Raw genomic sequence first — 22,787 nt, forward strand, 5'->3', positions numbered from 1 at the left:
ATATATATATATATATATATATATATAATTAATAAAAAAACAATAATTGATATAAATAATACCTACCAAATTGGAAGTTTGAATAAGTTGGACATACATGATAACAAGCACTCATGACCCCTTCCATGCAGAGACCTAAGCCCATGGCATAAAATAAACCATATGGTTGAGGAATACCATACAACTGCAACAGAGTGAAAACAAGAAATTATTTTTAGACAATCTAAATTCTCAATCAAGAAAAGTTACCATTTTCTTTGATACAAAAGAAAACAACATTCAATCATATTCAATTATAAAACTGAACTATTACATTGTGTAACATGATTTTTGTCCTTGGGTAGCAACTGTTATTTCCTATTTGCTTATCCCTAGAAAGTATAAAAAGTGGCTAATATTTCCGTCAAATTTTGCAATTTTTACAGTTATTCAAACCCCAAAGAATCCTTCTTAGCACATCACTATGATGCTCCCCAACTACTCCTGCTCATGATCAGAGATGTACATATTGTCAGCCACTAAGGGACATGTTCAAGTGGTTAAGGTGAAGCAACTGACAAGCATGATATTTCTGCTTCAGCAACTCAGTGCTGAATCTATCTGAAATGTAATGGAAAATAAGTCAATTTCAAAACATTGATGTCCAGATTACAAACACAAAGGTTGAAGGGAATAGTAGTCATTTCCTTTGATTTTTAGATAGAAGCAAATAGAAAACAACACTTACTGACCAAAGACAGGAAAAAAAAAAAAAAAATTTTGTTACACAGTGTTATTAAACTGAGTAACTTAATTAAGGAGAAAAGTATTATGCAATACTGAATTGTGCTAAAAATATTTGTCTTTAGGAATGGTTAGATTAAAACTAAATCACTTCAGGTTATGAGATTGCGATATTAACAGAAAGGTTTTGTATCTGAATGTTATTCTGATAAGAAACTAGGTCTACCTCAAGCTTACAGGTTAATCCAGATATTCAAAGTGTTCAGACAGAAGGAACAAAATTCTCTGCTCCTGGACAAGCTACTAGTCTGTCAGAAAGTTATCCCCTTGGTGCCACTGACACTTATTTTCAGTTGAGTATACTGGAGCAACATGAAATGAAAGATATAGCACACTGCCCAATCTGAGAACTGAACCCACAACCTAATGCTTATGAGCCCAATACTCTAACCACTAGCCCATGTTCCTTCATAAACATAAAAAAATCTAAACTTAATTTTAATTTAGGATTCTTCAAATCAGGCTGAATTTTCATATTTGTGTCTGTTTCATTCTAGAAACAGCATCAACTATAACAGTTATTGTATTTTGTGACAGGAATATCGGCTGATCTAACTGTCAAACAATATAAAAGGATATTAACATCAAAAAATAAAATGCATGAATTTATAACAAAATGATGTAGAGATATGATAAAATGTTACCTCTTCAGCTTTTCCATACTTCTTTACTATTTCTCTGTGTATCAAATCCCTGTAAATATGGAATCATTACTTAATTATTTCTATCATAAGTGTTCATACAACATACTGCTTATTATCTTATTCTGTTATTACTACATGAGTTACAATTATTTTATTTCTGAAATATATATATTAAAACTACCATTGTACTGGTCAAAGACAACATTTTTCGATCCATTTCAGCTTAATTGTTCTCTCTTTCTCTCCCTCTCTCTTACTCACTTTGTCAACCTTCCATATATCGAGTTATCTAACTAATCCACCTTTCTTTATAATCACCTTTCTTTTTTTTCTTTCCATCATTCTCAACACAGTCACAAAATATAGCATGACAGGAAGTAAAACCAGTAAAGAAGAAAAGAAACTTGTGCCTTGTCATTTCATATACAGAGATATTTACATTACACAAGCCAGTAAAGAAAATATAAGATGTCAAATATCAATATGTAATTATATACAAATTATCTTCTTTATCATTTTAATATCCATTTTGCCATGCAATGATATCATCAGTGGGCACTAACCTTCAAAGATCATTTTCATTTACCTTGCAACATCCATCAAAAGTTCCTACCACAATAACTGTTTTCCTTACATACATTGGTCAATGCAGCTTCATTAACCAATCAATTTCCTGGTCATTTTTTTTCAGCTCAGTCTTGTGATCAAGTATACACTGCAATATACAATTTACTATACACAACTTGTTTCTCCTCAATTTCTGTAGACCCTGTTTATTGACTATCGGATGCCACGTGAAAATATTTTTGCTGCCAATAGAAGTAATCTATTCCCTGAATATCTTCCAACTATTTGGAGATCTAATTACTGTAATATCATTTACTCCTGTTGCTTGTTATTATCAGTAAAGTTAAAGAAACCAAAAGTCTTCAGTTCTTGGCTGCTCACAAAATTGATAAATAAATCTTGCATAAGGGTTTAATTTTCCATCAGTTTTACCTGAGATCCTATTAGTAACATATCTCATTAAGTTTGAAAATGTCAGAGAAAAAAATCTTAGTCAATACAAAGTTACTTACCTGCGCCAAACAAGAAGTAAGAATAAGATTCCAAGTAAAATGTAACCGATATTGCTGAAGACATTATTAAATGAACTTAGAACTTTATAAGGCATTGCACACTTGAAGTTATAGTAACAAGTGTCTTCATTTCCTGTTACATTAAGAACCTAAATCAAAGAAGAAAAAAAGTATATAATTCACTTTCAGTCAACAAAATATATATATATATATATAAAAAAAAGAGTGTATGAGAGAGAAAGAGAGAAGGATGAGGGAAAATAGCAAGATGACAGAATAAAAGATGCTAGAGAGAGAAAAGAAAGGGAGGACATAAGCTGCTAATGAAAGAGAGACAGGGAGGAGAAGAAAGATAAAATAGGCCACAGGAGTGGCTGTGTGGTAAGAAGCTTACTTCCCAACCACATGGTTCCAGGTTCAGTCCTACTGCGTGGCACCTTGTGAGTGGATTTCATAGACAGAAACTGAAAGAAGCCTATCGTGTGTGTGTATATATATATATATATATATATATATACGATGAGCATCTTTCAGTTTCCATCTACCAAATCCACTCACAAGGCTTTGGTCGGCCTGAGGTTATAGTAGAAGACACTTGCCCAAGGTGCCATGCAGTGGGACTGAACCCAGAACCATGTGGTCAGGAAGCAAGCTTCTTACCACATAGCCACACCTGTGCCTATGTTATTTTTCTTTCTAAAAGGTTAAGGAGGAAGTAGCATCCCTAGATCTTTTCAGGGCCTTCAAGCCTAGTATGGAGTTTGCAATGAACCACCACTGGTACATGTGGCAGTTAACATGTTAAACTCTAAGGTTACATACCATTGATCTACTAGCTTGAATAGTTACTACATGTGTTAACTTTTTGATACCAACCACTTGGGGCCACCCCAGTTCTGTGATATGAAACTAATCATTTTGAAGTATTTAAATTTAAGCCTTTTATTATAATTTTATGAAAGAATTATATTGAGCTATGTCCCAAACACCAGGTTAATAATGGAGAAGTTAATTATTTTGCTAAATCCATCATGGATAATGAATTTCCACGGTATGGTGACAAAAGGAAAAAAAAATTAAATTTAGGCAAAAAAAATTGAATTTCAAAGGGTTGTGAACATTATACAATAAATAATCACGACAATTGTTTTCACGAGATTGCTTCATACATACTTTTTGATATGTTATGACTAACTGGATCACTGGAAGTCCATAAAATATAACAATTGTCCAAAGATTCCTGAAACAAATAGTGAAGAATGTTATCATTCAAACAATTTTTGCCTATTTTTAATAACATCCATCCATCCACCCATTCTCTCCACCCCCTGTTTTTGGGAGGGTCATGGGGATAAAATCCTCAGGTACCTCTCCCATGGGATCCCATCATAACATTTTCCGGCTGGTTTTCCCAAGCATGACCAACTGAGACTATGGATATTTCCCAACCATGACCAACTGAGACTATGGATATTTTCCAACCATCTCATTCTTGATCTACCCCTAGGTCCTCTGCCAGTTGGCTCAGTTTGAAGAATTTGTCTTGCATTTCTTTCTTGTAATATTCTAATCAAATGAAGACAGCAAGCTAGCAGAATCGTGATCATGCTAGACAAGATGCTTAATGGTATTTTCTCTGTCTTTATGTTCTGAGTTCAAATTCTAACTTAGCCTTTCACCTTTTCAGGGTCAATAAAATAAGTACCAGTTAAGCACTGGGGTCAATGTTATCAACTTACCCTACCTCCCAAAATTGCCGGCCTTGTGCCAAAATTTGAAATCAATATTCTAATCAAGCGTCCATAATATTTGAGCTGTGACCTCTCGATGTTGAAAAGTAGCAGCAATTTTGTTTAACTAATAATTTGTAGTATTTGTGAGTTCTTCACCTAATCTACAGCTTGCTTCTGTATCTTTTTATGTTTGTAAATATTTGCAACAAATAACAACCAAAGTTCTGGAGAAATACTTTTAGAAACAAGCAAAACCAGTAGAAGGCCACATCTGTGAGATCTAAACAACAACAAACGTTTTATGATCATTTGCCTGGTAAAACTATATTGATTTTTTGGGCCTCATGATAGACTTCTCTGCAACAAAAATCACGGACATTTTTACAAAGAGAACTGGAAACAAATTACACCATTTGAATAATAGGCGTAGGAGTGGCTGTGTGGTAAGTAGCTTGCTTACGAACCGCATGGTTCCGGGTTCAGTCCCACTGCGTGGCACCTTGGGCAAGTGTCTTCTACTATAGCCTCGGGCCAACCAAAGCCTTGTGAGTGGATTTGGTAGACGGAAACTGAAAGAAGCCCACTGTATGTATGTATGTATATATACATATACATATATATATATATATAACTCTTTAAATTTTAGGTTCTTTTATATTTTATATTTTAGACTTTACAATATTCATGCTTAATTACGCATAAATTTTTATACGCATTTATATTCACACGTATATTTATCTACATTCAGATTTTTATACATATTGATATTTATATTTCGTATATTTATATTTTAAATTTTAAATTTATTATGTTGCCGTGTCATATTGGATGTATATCTTTCGAAATATTAAATATTGATTTCCTGAGTATATTATTGATAAGTTCATGAATTTATTAATAATATAAAAACACATATATACACATTTATTTGCTCAAAATAATTGAGCACTCATTATAAGTTCAGTTATATATTCTTTTAGAATATTACTTATAAAAGATATATATATATATATATATATATATATATATGTATGTGTGTGTATATGTATACTTTTTTTCTTTCTTTTTTTTTTCTTTGCAAAGATCTTGCAACATTTCAAGAAGTTCAGATATGCTTTTGTGATGGACTGCAAGCAAAGACCGCTGTCTGTGTGAACAGTGAAGCTTATGTTCACAATCAGTTAACACGTATGAAGACAAGGGGAGATATGAACTCACTTACACAAACACACACACACATATATATATATATATATATATATATATATATACAAGGGTGTTATGGGAGAATCTCGAACGCCCCCATGTGACTGAAGGTGGACTATCCAATTACAATAAACAAGAACTGAGTGAACTATCAAGGGGGTAGTTGATGGTGTTAGCACGACCGTGTTGGTTAACCGTGTTTGTTCAATGTGTGTTGGTTTAACAGTTGGTAGTTGAACAGTGAATACTGAGTACCATACCTACATACGAGTAGTACAGAGTGCGTTCTGTGTTAACATATTTCTGCAATAGGTTATTTTTAGATAACCCCAACCAATTATTTATTTGTGTAATACCGTTTTACACCAGACATGGATACCCACGTCATAACAAAGGGTTTCTTTACTTTCCATCTACCAATTTCACTCACAAGGTATTGGTTTACTCACAGCTTTTAGTACAAGACAACAGCCTTCACTTACAAGATATTAGTTCGCTACTACAAGACTTCAGCCAACAGCGTCCAGACAATGGCACCAAACTCCTAACCACATGGTTCCAAATTGAACTTCTTAGACATGAAGCCATTACAAATATTTATAGTTGTAAAAATAAATGCACTCTTACCAGTTGTACACTTTCCCATATTTTTCCAGTTTTTTCCGCCCTTTACGAGATAAGTCAGACACAAATAATGCTGTCTGAAATTAAAACAATGACAGGAAATATTTATATTTCAAATATACCACATAATATGTGATAGAAAATGTAATAATGTAGCAAACACAATGATATCAGACATTACAAGCACCAGTTTAAAAATGAAAAGAGAAAAAAGGCTGACTGAATAGACTGGAACTACATATCTGTCAGTTACCAAGTAACCAAATTAATAGAGCACCTGGTACTGGGTCTGTCAGGGGTTTTAGGATCCATAAGGTCAGAGCTTAAACCTAGTTTCTGTGGCATATAAGTGACTGAGATTACAATACTTCCCTCTGGATAGGACACCAGTCCATTGGAGGGTTAACTTCCCAACTATTGTTGGAACTCATTTTCAGCTGAGTAGACTGAAGCAGTGTGAAATGAAGTGCTTTGCTCAAGAACACAATGCATCACCTAGTTCAGGAATTGAAACCACAATCCTATGATCAGGAGTGCAACATTATGAACAACAGACTGTTTCATCTTCACAAATTAGATACCATTCCCACATTTCTTCCACTTTAAAACCGGTTAGGGCATCAGGCTCACAATCACAAGGAAATGAGTTCAATTCCCAGACTGGGCTGTATGTTGTGTTCTTGAGCAAGATACTTTATTTCACATTGCTCCAGTTCACTCAGCAGTAGAAATAAGTTGCAATGTCACTGATGCCAAGTTGTAATCAGCTTTTGCCTTTCCCTTGAATAACATCAGTGGTATGGAGAGGGGAGACTGGTATGCATGGGCAACTACTGGTCTTCCATAAAACAACCTTGCCCAGACTTATGCGTTGGAGGGGAACTTTTTAGGTGCAATCCCATGGCCATATTGTAATGCACTCTCCCAGTGGCAACATTCAGGGTTCCCAGGAGACCACACTATGACATCTGAGTTCTTTCAGTGAATCAGTTTCTCTGTTCAGTCTCAAATTGGTGCTCATAACACTTGAGTTTCATGTAATAAACAAGCATCACCTTTGTTCTGAAAACATCTTTTTCTTCTTCTGCATCATTCAGAAAATCAATATCTTCTGTGTCTAATGAGGAGTTGACGGATGAAGTATCTTCTGTAGTGGCACTAGGAGACATGGGATTCAAAAGAGGCGCTGACACGTTGTCTATGAAAGTAGAAGGATTTTAAATTTCATGTTAATTTATGTTCCAAACATCAGCTTAATGATGACAAAGTTATTTTGGTTTAACTTCATTATTTTTTTAATTAATTGAAAATACAAAGGCTGTATTTCAACAGAAATATGTTAACAAAAGAGTTAAAGGATAATTCTTAATAATCAAATTAGTTTTTGTGATAATCCAACTAATATCTGTGTCTTTCTATCATAACATTACAACCAAATTATCTGTACAAACAAGCTCAAAATATCATTTTCTTGCTTTCTCCTTAAACCATTTCATTTTTCTCTTTCAGCTCAAGAACAGAATTTTAGTTAGCATCACTCCATCTTACAAGTCAATTACAAAGATAGATTTTTTTCTAATTATTTTAGTTATTATTATTAACTTGAAACAATGCATTCTACTTACCATTCCGTCTTTCATTGATACTGCCATATCTCTGAGTTTGATAACCTTGTGGTAATGCTGAAAAAATATTATCAAATTTTTAAAATGTCTTTAAAATATAATTTCACATCATGGTAGAGTAAAAAAATGTATTTAATTTCCAAAAAATCCAATAAATTTTATTCTGAAAATATTTCAACTTTTTACTGAACATGGTAATATAACTTTCAATTTCAGTGGAACAAAATTTAATATTAGTTTCAAATTTTGGCACAAGGCCAGCAATTTTGGGGGTTGGTTAAGTCAATTACATTGACCCCAATGATCGACTGATACTATTTTATTGACCCCGAAAGGATGAAAGACAACGACAGCCTTGGCAGAATTTGAACTCAGACCATACAGACGAACAAAATGCAGATCAACATTTTGTTCAGTGTGCTAATGATTTTGCCAGCTCGCCACCTTCTGAGCAAAATTTAATATCAATTGTATTATTAAATTGTGTCCTGAAGAAGATTAGAATTTTCTCCAAGACAAAAATGATCATCCCACAAAACCAAGACTTCAAGTATTATTTTGTTTGTCTAACAGTAATTCTCTTTTACAATTATCACATGATGTCAATAGAAGGGTGCACACACACACACACACACACACACACATAAATATGCGCACTGTAGATTTTTTTCAATTTCCATCTACCAACTCCACGTAGAAGGAATTGGTTATCCCAAGGCTATAGTAGAAGACATTTTCACAAACATATGGTTGAGAAGCAAAGCTCTTCAACCACAGAGCCATGTTGCACCTATCTCTAAATGGAAATTTGGAATATGTTCCTGGTTTGAAAGATACCCACATAAGAATTGGAATATAGTATGTAAAAAGAAATTTTGACTCTTGAAATTATACAGCAAATCAGCTGACTCGGTTTACCATAAAAATCAATTAAAATGTATTGATCAGTAATCAAATACTTTCTTTTTCAACCACTAGAATCAGTATATTAATAATGTCAATATCATTAAATATAATATAATCTCTATAGTAAATTACCATAGCTACAGTATAAACATGCTATATATACTGAAAATAAGACGTTTAATGGAAGCAAGTAATCAATTTGATGTACATACTTAGTAAATATTCGATTTTATATAACGGGAAGGTAAAGTGAGTAAATTTCACGATTTCTGAATATTATGCAACAGTGAGTAGCAACTAATAGCCTTTTAAAAATCAACGATAAATAGAAGGTTACAAAGTACCAAACATTGTCTTTATTATCATGCTGTGTCAAAAAGTTTGAATAGATTAAAACTGTTCACCTTTACAAAGCATACACAGATCTGTACATGACAATTATTTTCAACACAACAAACTTATTAGCATCACACAATGTTGTTGTTGGCACTCCGTCGCTTACGATGTCGAGGGTTCCAGTTGATCCAATCAACGGAACAGCCTGCTCGTGAAATTAACGTGCAAGTGGCTGAGCACTCCACAGACACGTGTATCCTTAACGTAGTTCTCGGGGGATATTCAGCATGACACAGTGTGACAAGGCTGACCCTTTGAAACTACAGGCACAACAGAAACAGGAAGTAAGAGTGAGAGAAAGTTGTGGTGAAAGAGTACAGCAGGGTTCGCCACCATCCCCTGCCGGAGCCTCGTGGAGCTTTTAGGTGTTTTTGCTCAATAAACACTCACAACGCCCGGTCTGGGAATCGAAACCGCGATCCTATGACCGCAAGTCCGCTGCCCTAACCACTGGGCCATTGCGCCTCCAAAGCATCACACAATACGAAAGAAGCATTCAATGGAAATTGTTTATATTGCACTTGAGAATGGTGTTGTGGTGATAACTCCCAACCACTGGGCCAACAGTTTACAGATAGTGGGGATGGCCTGTAGATATACAAGTTAGCTGTGTATGCTCAATAAGAAATCCCAGACAAAATCACACCCTGCCCCTTGGCAAGGTATAGAACCCATCAGCCATCCCATCAAGGTCACAGTGAAATCCTAAAGCCCTGAAAAGAGCAGAAATGCTATTAACATTGAAAAGTAGGATGATAGTAGGGAATGAAGAGCAAGGCATAAATTACATTTTTATGTATCTTGATCTGGGAAATTCATCAGTTTCATTGGCACTGCAATTGTTTGTAAGGTCTGTGACCAAAGAGAAGAAATTAGCAATCGAAAGACACTCCACGAGTCGCACTTGAGAAAAATCTGCTCAATGGTATTTTCCTTTGAGTTTCCATTAACAAACTGGCATAAATCTACCAATGCCATTCATAAATTCTAAATTCAAGAAATTCATGTTCAAGAGATGCAAAAATCTCTAATCACACTATTTAGTCCAAACAGTAATTTAAGATTAATAACTGTACTGTCTGTTGGTTTTCTTTCTTTTTTTTTTTTAGGTTTTTTTTTTTAATATTTAAAATTTTCTACTTCTTTATTGTTGACACAGTGCATAATTTTTAGTTAAAGAACATGCAAAAACACAACATGCTATTAATTTGATATACTACTTGACATGCAAATTAGAGATTTTTTTTAATAAACTTCATGCAAGCAATACTATGAGAAATTCCCTAATTTTAAATTAAATGCATTTTATCTTTTGCTTTTTTCTTTTTCTGTGGCATAGTCAAAAGGGCCATTCAATGAATTCAACTTTCATAGGGCTCCCAAGACTGGTGAGATCAATACAGTTTACGTTCAATATGACCATCAATAATTCAATATTAATGATAGGGGGAGGGATTCCAGAGGATTAATGCTCTGAGGAGGAAGGATGGTATAAAGTAACTGATTAGTGTGAAAAGGGTGGATGGACAGAGAGAGGGGGAGCAAAGTGAGATATTGTAGGAGAGATGGGTATATTGGTCGGCTGGGTGGAGGTGGTACACAACTGGCTGCATCAAAGGAGCAACAGTCATTGTAGCAGTGATACAAGTGGGCCAGAGTTTATAGTCTATTAGTGAATGCATCATCGTTAATCAGTTGGATGGTCTTCTTTTGGATGGTCTTTTTTTTTATATTCAGAAACTGAATATAAGATGTAGGAAAATTCTGATTGATATTGATAGTATTTGCAAGGAACAATGTCTCTGAGATTCAACTACTGGAGCATAAAGGTCATAAGATTTCTTTTTACTACTGTACTTGCCGGTGACACGTAAAAGCACCCACTACACTCTCGGAGTGGTTGGCGTTAGGAAGGGCATCCAGCTGTAGAAAGTCTGCCAAATCAGATTGGAGCCTGGTGTAGCCATCTGGTTCACCAGTCCTCAGTCAAATTGTCCAACCCATGCTAGCATGGAAAGCAGACATTAAACGATAATGATGATGATGATGATGATGATTGCATTGTTACATAACTCTGTTTGCTTATCTTCCTGACTGACAGTTAAGAGTTGTAGCATGAAAGATATTCAACTACAAAAGCTAACTGACCCATTAGTACAGAAATATAAAAATTTACAGAAAAGAAAAAAAGAAAAAAATAATACATCCTCGTAGGCTAGCAAATGGATGTAAAATAGCTTCTGGGAAGATGAAATTGAAAGGGTAATAAATTTTTAAAAATTACTAAATTGGAGTGAGAAATATTTAAGAACAAATTAAGCAATATGCCAAACATATAAAAGAAACTATAACTATTGCACAATATATCTGTGGTTTACAGAGCAAATACTGAACATTGTTTTTTTTAGTAAAAGCACACAAACACATACACATAAAGTACTAATGCTACAATTAAATCCAATATAGTTACCACTTTTCTCATCAGAATCGGAATCTGATGGAATCAAGCCAGCAGCACCCCACAAAAATCTCTCTAGGAGAGGAAAGACATTTATAGTAAACACTATGAAAAGTAGGTAATAAAAAGATTAAAAGACACAACAATAAATTTTGCTACATAAATTTCTATAATAATAATAAGGGTTTCAAATTTTGATACAAGGCCAGCAATTCTTTTAGAGGGGAAAGGGGAAGTTGATTATATCAGCCCAGTGCTAAACTGGTGCTGATTTTATTGACCCCCCCCCCCCTCACAAAAGGATAAAAGGCAAGGTCGACCTGTACAGAACTGAACTGAAAATGTAATGCAGTTAAGCATTTTGCCCAATACAAACAATTCTGCTAATAATAATAATTTCAAATTTTGACACAAAGATGGAAATTTTTTTTAGAGGGAAGGGGTAAGTTGATTATATCAACCCAGTGCTCGACTGATTGTTATTTTAACAACCCCCCAAAAGGATGGAAGTCAAAGCTGACCTGATCAGAATTTGAACTGAGAACATAAAGAGCTGGAAGATATGACACCACTAAGCATTTTGTCTGACCTAAACAATTCTGCCAGCTCACAAGAAGAATAAAATACATACAACATTGTAATATATAAAAATATAAATGAATATATTGTAGTTTATCAGGGTTTGTTAATATTATTATTCTATAGATAAGTATAACAGTTTTGAAAATTTCTACAAAATGATTGTCTTGTAGCAAAACGTTTTGCTCAGTAAACAAGATAATTCATTACATTACAAGAGAACTTTCCAAAACACTTTAATAAAATTATAAAATGACTATCAAAATGGATAAATACCTCGTTCTAATTCACTTATTTCTGGGAATTGAGGTTTTTTACCACTGAAAAAAAAAAAAAAGAAAACCAGAAACATTCAGAAATGAAGACCAAGATTTTAAAAGACATTTCATATTATTAAAAGTAGTATGAAAAATTGAATGTAAACGAGCTGCATTCTATCAATTATGATAATGAGGGTTCCAGTTGATCCAATCAATGGATAGACAGAATCGTAACAAACTCAAATGAAATGCCTTGCAGTATTTCTTCTGTCTCCTTATGTTCTGAGTTCAGATCCCACCAGAACAAACACCACAAGGTATTCCATCCAACTTTAACAATTTTACCAACCTGCTACCCTGGGCTGGTACTTTTAATTTATCAACTCTAAAAGGACAACTTTAATATTTAGTGCAATTTAATAAAGAGAAAAAAATATCTATTCTTACCATTTGTTATATATTAACAATGCAAGACCAGCAACAATGTAAAAACTAAGGAAAAGTCCAACAGATGCGATAATAGCCCTGGAGTAGTGTGCAACTAAAGAAAAAAAAACGAAAAAAAAAACAGTAAATGATAATGTAAACTAAGAATTAATTTATAAAAATGACATTACAATTCAAAGAGTTTAAACAAAATATTCTAAGTTAATTATTCTGAGTACTTAATGATTTCCAATTTGGGCATAAGGTCAACAATTCTAATAGGAGGGGGTTAGTCAATTACATCGACCCCAGTGCTCAACTGGTATTTATTCTGTTACCCCTGAAAGGATGAAAGGCAACAGGGACCTAAGTGGAATTCAAACTACGAATGAAAAACATGAAAGAAATACCACTTAGCTTTTGTCTGCCAACTCACCATTTTGTTTTGGGTAGAAAATAAATACGCTTGGTATATTATGTAAAAGATTAATACTCTGCATATAATAGTAAAAGAAATTTGTCAGAAGCGTCCCTGCAGTGGTCTCACAAAGCACCTTCCAGAATTCCTCATGAGAAGCACGTGAGGGTGGTCATGTCTCGAGCTCCTGTGTGTTGGCATATCCGCAGTGCTGCTTCCAAGTTATGTATTATATGTGCATCCGAGACCACTACAGGGATGCTTCCAACAAATTTCAATAACCGTTGGAAAACTGACTATAACAGAGACTTCATTAATTTCTAGCAATATCTGAAGAAGGAATTTTAATATTCCAAAATATTATATTAGACTATGAATAATTAAATTATTTATAACAATCATTATAGTCTACTCTGCATTATTGTACCATTCCAGACACGTTACATTCACAAACAATACACAATGCTTCCAGCAAACTACAATACCCTCTTACCTGATATTGTTTCCTTGACTAGTATTGTCAAATCTTTTGTCCGAACTGATCCCATCGGGAACACTTTCTCAGAATCAGAAGCAGAACATTTTAAATTATTCAGCATTAAAACCAACACAACATAGAAAGCATTCTGACTGTAAAGATTTTTCTGCAATAAACAAAAATTTTGAAGATCAGTTCTTTAATTCTTTAGTAATCAAATTTCTTTTGAAAAACAGTGCCTTTGTTTCAATAATTTTGAAAATAATGAAGAATAACCTTACCATAATCAAATTAGTGTTTGGAACATAAATTAACATGAAATTTTGATGACGGTTTTAATTTAACCCAATAGCATTCAGAATATTCTTTAACCCAATAGCATTCAGAATATTCTGTCACATGTAACAGGCACTCCATTGGTTACAACGATGAGGATTCCAGTTGATCCAATCACCAGAACAGCCTGCTCATTAAATTAATGTAGAAGTGGCTGAGCACTCCACAGACACATATACCCTTAACATAGTTCTCAGGAAGATTCAGTGTGACAAGACTGGCCCTTTGAAATACAGGTCCTACTCATTTTTGCCAACTGAGTGAACTAGAGCAACATGAAATAAAGTGTCTTGCTCAAGCACACAATGTACTGCCAGGAATCAAACACACAACCATATGATTACATATGACTAACTGACTACCTTAACCACAAACCCACGTGCTTTGACTCTGTCAAATGTAATGCTTGTTAATTCACATTGTTTTGGGTTAATCATGGTTTATCTTGTAGCTCCAAGATTTCGATGATGTGATTGTTTATCATGAGAATGACATTGTAGGGTAGGTGTAAGAAGATAGATATGACTGGTTTAAACCAGTACCTGACTTTATTGTATCAACTTTAAAAGAGCAAGAAGTAAAGTTAACCTTGAGGGGACTTGAACTCAGAATGTAAAGAGCTAGAAGAAATACTGCTAAGCATCTCTACCAATGCACTAAGCAATGCTTCCAGCTCACCACTTTATGATAAGACAAAATAATATTTAAAAAAAACAATGGTTTTCTTTTTTTTCCTTTCTATGCTTAACTCAAAATCAGCAGCAGCAGCAACAACAACAGCAGCAACATTTAATGTTTGTTTTCCATGGTGGTATGGGTGGGACAGCTTGACAGGAACTGGTAAGGCCTGGGGCCACACCAGGTTCCATAGTCTGTTTTGGCTTGGTTTCTATAGCTCAATGCCCTTCCTAAGACTAACCACTCCACAGAGTGCACTGGGTGCTTTTTTTATGTGGCACCATCACCAGTGCTTTTTAGGCGGTACCAGCACCAGTGCCTTTTACATGGCACCAGCACCCGTGCCAATGCTTTTTATGAAAATTAAAATTCAAAATTAATTAAAGGCAAAATATTAACACAAGCATGGAGATATCTTACCTGGACTACAATAGCAGACTCTTTGCTCATTGTTTGAAATATACCATGGAAACGGATGTTCCTGTCCAGATCATAAATTGGACACTACAAAAGGAAAACAAAGAAAATTAATAATCCTTTCTACTATGGGCACAAGGCCTAAAATTTTGGTACTTAATTTACCAAAGGATGAAAGGCAAAGTCGACCTCAGTAGAATTTAAACTCAGAACGTAAAGACAGACAAAATGTTGCTAAGCATTTTGCCTGGCATGCTAACGATTCTGCCAGTTCACCACCTTAAAGAAAATTAATAATGACAACAATGTGTTTCAAAATAAAATTTAATTAATGTTAATTTAGTAAGTTACACAAAGATCATAGTTTACTTCTCAATAATGTTAAGTGTATAATGAATAGTATGTAATGTAATGATTTCAGGGCTTCGTGCTTAAGAAATTCATGTCTCAACCATATGGTTTCAAATTCAATCCCTCAAGAAGCATCTTGGGTAAGTAGAAGACCTTTTTTTTTTTTTTTTTCAGTTAGGAAGACAATGCTCATTACACTGGACTGAGCCATATTTCATTCCATATCAGCTACCTCTGATGAGCATAAGGTTATATAATCAGATTGTTACCTAACACTCCATTGTACCCCTAGTGCGAAACTGATTGGTAAGATCAGTTGTGATGGATATATATAATACTGTACACTTCAGATAATATATATATATGTATGTATGTGAAATGGAATATATAAGTGTATGTGTGCATGTATACATATATGCACGCACATGTGTGAGAGAGAAAGAGAGACAACAGGTAACAATGAGAAACAACAGGTAACAATGAGAAACAACAGGTAACAAAGAGAAACAACAGGCTACAATGGCTAAGATAATAGCTAGGATACATACCTTAATATCTTGAATTGATATCGTCATACAGCTGGTATCATTTGATAGTCCTGTTACAATAACTGATTCTATGTCATCTGGGAAGGTAAACATGTAATATATGGGCTCTGCTGGGGTGACTGTAACCTGTTTCTCAACACCAAGCCTATAAAATATAATAACGGAGTCAGATATTTGCTACCTCATTCTCTCACTCTCTCTCTCTCATTAACAAAAGCTAAAAATCAGTCTTAGCTATCCCCTCATCTATTTAATGCTAAAATCAAGGCTTCATTACCATGCATGTATAGATTAACCTTTAGCATTCAGATTACTCTGTCAAATGAAATGCTTATTTATTCATATTGTTTTGATTTAATCATGTATTAACTAGTAGCTTTGAGATTTCAATAATGCAATCATTTATCTTTAGAATGACATTGTAGGATAGGTGTAAGAGGCCTGATCTGGCCAGTTTGAGTATAAAACAGGTAGAATATTTAGGCCAGATATGACCAGTTTGAATGCTAAAAGGTTAAATATTAGAAAATTTATTTTCTACTATGCGATAAAAATCAGTGCTGATTATGTTGTGTAGCATGCCATTGAAAATTTGAAATAGGAAGACAAAAATAAAATTGCTATTAACTTACCCAAAGATAGTATCAATATTTCCAAGTTAAGTTTGAACTTCTAAGGTAAGTTAGAATTTATAAAGCAATATAAATGCAATTCACTTACTGTAGTTTAAAATTTTTCACAATGGAGGTTTGTAGAAGAAAATCTGATGGCTCTTTGACCTGTGATGAAACTTCTATAATTATCTTCTGATGTTTACTGATGTTTGCACGATGCTCTTGGTCTAGTGGACAGAGTGTTCGACTTACATGAAAGAATTCATATCTGCAAAAATATTTGGATATAGTTATAATAAAAGCATCAGCATTGTCATTGCCGTCGTCACCACAAAACCTCCTTCATTTTAACATTCATTTTCCATGCTTACATGGGTTGGGACAGAATTTGCTGAGGCAGATTCACAGATGATTGGAAACGAAAAGCACTGCTTGTATGACAGCTTTTACAATTGTTGCACAGTGTCAAGACACAAAACACACAAATATATATACTTAATACCTTAATACCTGAAACAAGGTGGAGGCGCAATGGCCTAGTGGTTAGGGCAGTGGACTCGCGGTCATAGGATCGCGGTTTCGATTCCCAGACCGGGCATTGTGAGTATTTCTTGAACGAAAACACCTAAAGCTCCACGAGGCTCCGGCAGGGGATGGTGGCAAACCCTGCTGTACTCTTTCACCACAACTTTCTCTCACTCTTACTTCCTGTTTCTGTTGTGACTGTAATTCAAAGGGTCAGCCTTGTCACATTGTGTCATGCTGAATATCCCCGAGAACTACGTTAAGGGTACACGTGTCTGTGGAGTGCTCAGCCACTTGCACGTTAATTTCACGAGCAGGCTGTTCCGTTGATCGGATCAACTGGAACCCTCGACGTCGAAAGCAACGGAGTGCCAACAACAACCTGAAACAAATAAAAGAATAAAAGAATATAATTAAAGATTTTAAAACTTACTTAAAATCCAAAAAGAATGGAACTGTCCAAGAAATGACTCCTTCCTGTTGGCGAACAACAAATATAATTGGATATTTTTCTTCTGCTAATCTGCTGCTAGTAGATACACGAAGAGCTTTCGTCTAAATATAGAAAAGAAGGCAATTAATTGTGATATTTTGAAATACAACAACTATAAAAGTGCAAGAGATGGGTTGTAATCCTTAGAAGCACAGGCGTAGCTGTGACTTAAAAGCTTGCTTCCCAACCATGTGGTCTCAGGTTCAATTCCAACGCATGGTACCTTGGACAAGTGTCTTCTACTATAACTCTGGGTTGACCACTGTTTTGTGAATGGATTTGGTAGGTGGAAACTGATAGGAGCCTGTTGTGTATATTTGTGTGTGTGTGTGTGTTTTCTGAATGGATTTGATAGGTGGAAACTGGAAGAAGCCTGTTGTGCATATTTATGAGTGTGTGTTTTGTGAATGGATTTGGTAGGTGGAAACTGGAAGAAGCCTGTTGTATATATTTGTGTGTGTGTGTGTATGTGTATGCATGTGTGTGTGTGTGTACCTTTGTCTTGCCATCATGTGATGGTTGTAAATGACCATCACCACCATTCAAGCAAAATCATTTGTCTCCGGTTTTCCATAAAAACAAGTAACCGTGGGGAAATATCAGTCTTGTGAGTGGATTTGGTAAGTGGAAACTGGAAGAAACCTGCTGTGTGTGTGTAGCCTTGGCTTGCCATTATGTGATGGTTGTAAATGAGCATCACCATCATACAAGCAGTATGATTTGTCTCCAGTCTTCCATAAAAAACATGCGGCAATGGAGAAATTTTACCTTGAGGGTTGACAACAGGAAAGGCATCCAGCCATAGAAAATCTACCTCTACAAATGCTATCTGACCCATGCAAGTACGGAAAAGGAGACATGAGAGAAGGAGGAGTTGCATATCAAAGAATTCTACAAAAAAAAAAAAACCTCTTTGCAGCTTTCAGTCCATTTTTGCCTACAAGGTTTGGGTCAACTCAAGGCTATGGAATAACAAATGCACCTAAGTTGCCAAGCAGTGAGATAGAATCCAGAACTTCGTAAACTCCTGGACCATTTGGCTATACTGCATCTAGCTTTTAGTCTGTTTTCGCCTACAAGGTTTGGGTCAACCTAAGGCTATGGGGATAAAACATTCACCTAAGATGACAAGAAGTGAGATCAAATTCAGGACTTTGTCATTGCATAACAAACTCCATTTGGCCACACTGCAGCTAGTTTTCAATTCATTTTTGCACCCAAGGCTATGGGGAAAACACATTCACCTAAGATGCCAAGCAGGGAGACTGAATCCAGGACTTTGTGATTGCATGGCAAACTCCTGAACCATTTGGTCACACTACATCTAGCTTTCAGTCCATTTTTTGCCCACAAAGCTTGGGTCAACCTAAGGCTATGAGATAAAATATTCACCTAAGATGCCAAGAAATGAGTTCAAATCCAGAATTTTGTGATTGCACAACAAACTCCTGGACCATTTGGCCACATTGCATCTAGCTATCTTTATTACCATTGACACAATTATGTTACTGATATTTGCTTTAATCCATTAGCATCCAGATTACTGTCAAATGTAATGCTTATTTATTCACATTATTTTGAATTACTCATGCATCATATTCAGAGCTCAATGAATATTGACTGTTTATGTTTTGAATGACAGTGTTGAGTAGGTATGAGAGGTTGGATCAGGCCAGTTGGAACATAAAACAGGAATATTTGGGCCAGATATGGCTAGTTTAAATACTAAAAGTTTAACAACCTTCTTCATCTGGTAGATTTTGGGGTCTGGTCATCATACAATCATGTGAGCATACTTAGAAATACCTATTCAAATTGAAGTGCTTTGACAAGCATTCTATTTTGTTGATCACATGAAGTCAATCCAGTCAAGTTCAATAATAGGCACAGGAGTGGCTGTGTGTTAAGTAGCTTGCTTATCAACCACATGGTTTGTGTGTCTATGTTTGTCAACCCCACCCACCACACTTGACAGCCGATGTTGGTGTGTTTGTGTCCCCATAACTTCGCAGTTCAGCAACAGAGACCGATAGTATACGTACTGGGCTTACAAAGAATAGGTCCTGGGGTTGATTTGTTTGACTAACGACAGTACTCCAGCATGGCTGCAGTCAAATGACTGAAACAAATAAAAGAATATATATATATACTCAAGTTCTTTCATCCAGGATGAACAGTTTCAGATATCCATTTCTAGTTTATTTTGGTTTGTTTTTTTAAGAGGTCACATGGTTTTTCTCAGAAAACATTTTGATAATATAATTTGAAAATTTAATAGAATAAATGAATTGCCATAAAAAAACACTTAGAGGCTAATTTTTCATAGAATTATTTGAAGTGCAATTAAGGATTCTAACCAGTCTTTTATTTGTTATTGCAAATTTTTTTCGTCAGTTCAGTTTCATCAGATGTAAATACTTGCACTACTTGTTTTCCTTCCGTTTACTCTTTTACTTGTTTCAGTCATTTGACTGCGGCCATGCTGGAGCACCGCCTTTAGTCAAGCAAATCGACCCCAGGACTTATTCGTTGTAAGCCTAGTACTTATTCTATCGGTCTCTTTTGCCGAACCGCTAAGTGACGGGGGACATAAACACACCACCATTGGTTGTCAAGCAATGTTGGGTGGAGGGGAACAAACACAGACATGCAAACATACACACACACACACACATATATATATATATATATATATATATATATATATATATATATATATATATATATATACGACAGGCTTCTTTCATTTTCCGTCGACCAAATCCACCTACTCACAAGGCTTTGGTCAGTCCGAGGCTATAGTTGAAGACACTTGCCCAAGGAGCCACACAGTGGGAATGAACCCGGAACCATGTGGTTGGTAAGCAAGCTACTTACCACAGAGCCACTCATGCGCCTTGTTTATTTTTTTAATTTTTTTAAGTGAAGGTGTTTTGTTTGGTTTCATGTGCATTGGTCTTAGGTTTATTTCATTTTCACTTGTTTCTTTTTACTTGAGTAATTTCCTACTCCAAAATATGAACGAAAACAAAACAAACTCATGCATGTTAATAAACATTGTTGTTTTAAAAAAAAATTATTTTAATAGATAGAGATTAAGGGGTAGAAATTTTATCATAATGGACTGAAATGTATTACATAGGGTACAGATTAATAATGATAGAGATTATAGGATTAAATTACAATAAAATATTAATTCTTAGAACATGAAACTCAATCCTGAATACATGCTGATCAGATACAAATCCCTTATTACAGCCCTTATTCTTTCTTTTTTTAAAATTCAAATATGCTGTGCCAGTCTGGCACATGAGCTGTGATAAGATAATTATAATAAATTGATTCGTTTGCAGACAATCTGTTCTGTAATCTAGGGCTTATGGTCAGCTTCATTTGAGCTTTTCTTGTTGCCCTATCTGTCACCATTATTTAGCAAAATGTTATGAGTAAAATACCTGTAAGAATTTTATAGTGATGGATTTATCATAGTAAGGGAGTTTTTATTTGTATCAGATCCCCCCCCCCCCAAAGAAATAAAAAGATAAATTAGTGCTGGAAAGAGGACTTCAACAGAGCTTGGAATGGAGATGTCAGCTTTCAATGAAGAATCACTTGATTACCATTGTTTAATATTCTGTTATTCTATTCTATCACTTGTTTCGGTCATTAGACAACAGCCATACTGGGGCATCACCTTGAAGAATTTTAGTGGAATAGATCAACCCCCAGCACTTATTTTTTTTAAGCCTGGTACTTATTCTATCAGTTTCTTTTGCTGAACCACTACGTTACAGGGATGTCAACACACCAACATTGATTGTCAAGTGGTGGACACACACACAGAGAAACATATATACATATATATATATATATATATATATAAATATATATATATACAACAGGGGTCTTTCAGCTTCCATCTACTGAATCCACTCACAAGGCTTCAGTTGGCCCAAACTATAGTAGTAAACACTAGCCCAAAGTGTCACACAGTGGGACTGAACCTGGAACCAAGTGGTTGGGAAGCAAACTTCTTACCACACATCCATGCCAGTGCTTATATATAATATGCTGTAAAACATTTGCCAAAAATAAGAAGCGCAACCAGCAGGTGACATTGGGGTAGACCATGGACAAGGTGACAGAGTAATATCCATGGTCTCAATAGGTCAGGTTCGGGAATCAAACCCAAAAGTGTAATGACAGTTGCTTCTGATAGGACCCTATGGAGAAGGTGCCTGAGGACTCAAACCCCATGACTCACCTAAATGAGCAGAGAAGGATGGATGGAACATGCGCAACCTAAAACATCTCATAAATAAACACTCCTCCTCTGGTGCTGGAAAGAATCTAGCAGGTGAAGGGCACAAAATAAAGATCCAAGAGAAGAAAAAAAAATAAATAAATAAAATCAAGATTTTTTAGGAAATTTATAAATCCTTTAGCTTTTAAACTGGCTGTATCCAGCCTAAATATTCCACCTATTATTCTGTTCAAACCAGCCAGATCCCGCCTCTCACACCTACCTTACAATGTCATTCTAAGAAAAAATGATCACATCATTGGAATTTCAAAGCTACCAGATAATGCATGATTAAGTCAAAACAACGTGAATAGATTTGACAGAGTAATCAGAATGTTCAAGAGTTAAATACTCCAAATTAACCACTTTTGCTAATTGCATCAAAGGAAATTATAAATTGAGAAAAAGCCTAAATTACCAAAGAAAAATATATGAAGGATATATTCTTAGATATTACTGGACATTTATTTTCTGATTCCAATTACAAAAATAATATAATCAATAAACACAAAGAAATTCCTCTTTGGTAAGAACAATCAATGAAATAGCTATTTATATGGCATCAGATATTACTGAACAGCAAATCAAAAATATTAGTTCTACCTCAGTATATAGGTCGTCATTGACTTAAGACCACAATTGGTTCTGACTGACTGGTCGTAAGTCGATTTCGTCAGAAGTCAGCCTCTAGGTCTACATGGTTTTGTTTTATATTTTGACATTCTTAAGGGACATTTTCAGGTAAAAGTCACACACAGCATTCTGTGTTATACTATTATACTGGCGTTAGGGGTCTGTGTGTGTGTGTGTGTGTGTGTGTGTGTGTGTGTGTGTGTGCATGCATGTGCATGTGTGAAAGTGTGTGTGTGTGTGTGTGTGTGTGCATGCATGTGCATGTGTGAAAGTG

The 22,787-nt window shown here is 35.0% G+C and overlaps 1 protein-coding gene across 2 annotated transcripts in view; it reads right to left on the minus strand.

The window, feature by feature from the left end:
• The window catches only part of LOC106883431 (SID1 transmembrane family member 1), a 39,359-nt gene that overhangs the window by 9,849 nt on the left and 6,723 nt on the right, over nt 1-22,787 (minus strand). Inside the window, exons 2-16 of one of the 2 annotated variants that reach the window (XM_014934440.2) lie at nt 17,518-17,639; nt 16,666-16,827; nt 15,946-16,090; nt 15,050-15,133; nt 13,631-13,781; nt 12,741-12,834; nt 12,310-12,353; nt 11,467-11,529; nt 7,695-7,751; nt 7,125-7,267; nt 6,073-6,146; nt 3,680-3,746; nt 2,507-2,655; nt 1,428-1,476; nt 67-184 (exon numbers count right to left, since the gene is read on the minus strand). In XM_014934440.2, coding sequence (XP_014789926.1) covers nt 67-184; nt 1,428-1,476; nt 2,507-2,655; nt 3,680-3,746; nt 6,073-6,146; nt 7,125-7,267; nt 7,695-7,751; nt 11,467-11,529; nt 12,310-12,353; nt 12,741-12,834; nt 13,631-13,781; nt 15,050-15,133; nt 15,946-16,090; nt 16,666-16,827; nt 17,518-17,639 — 1,522 coding nt within the window. The remainder of the gene's footprint in view (nt 1-66; nt 185-1,427; nt 1,477-2,506; nt 2,656-3,679; nt 3,747-6,072; nt 6,147-7,124; nt 7,268-7,694; nt 7,752-11,466; nt 11,530-12,309; nt 12,354-12,740; nt 12,835-13,630; nt 13,782-15,049; nt 15,134-15,945; nt 16,091-16,665; nt 16,828-17,517; nt 17,640-22,787) is intronic. The other variant, XM_014934441.2, reaches the window with a different exon arrangement.

The sequence above is a fragment of the Octopus bimaculoides genome, chromosome 20, assembly GCF_001194135.2.
Source record: "Octopus bimaculoides isolate UCB-OBI-ISO-001 chromosome 20, ASM119413v2, whole genome shotgun sequence".
In the NCBI taxonomy this organism is placed as follows: Eukaryota; Metazoa; Mollusca; class Cephalopoda; order Octopoda; family Octopodidae; genus Octopus; species Octopus bimaculoides.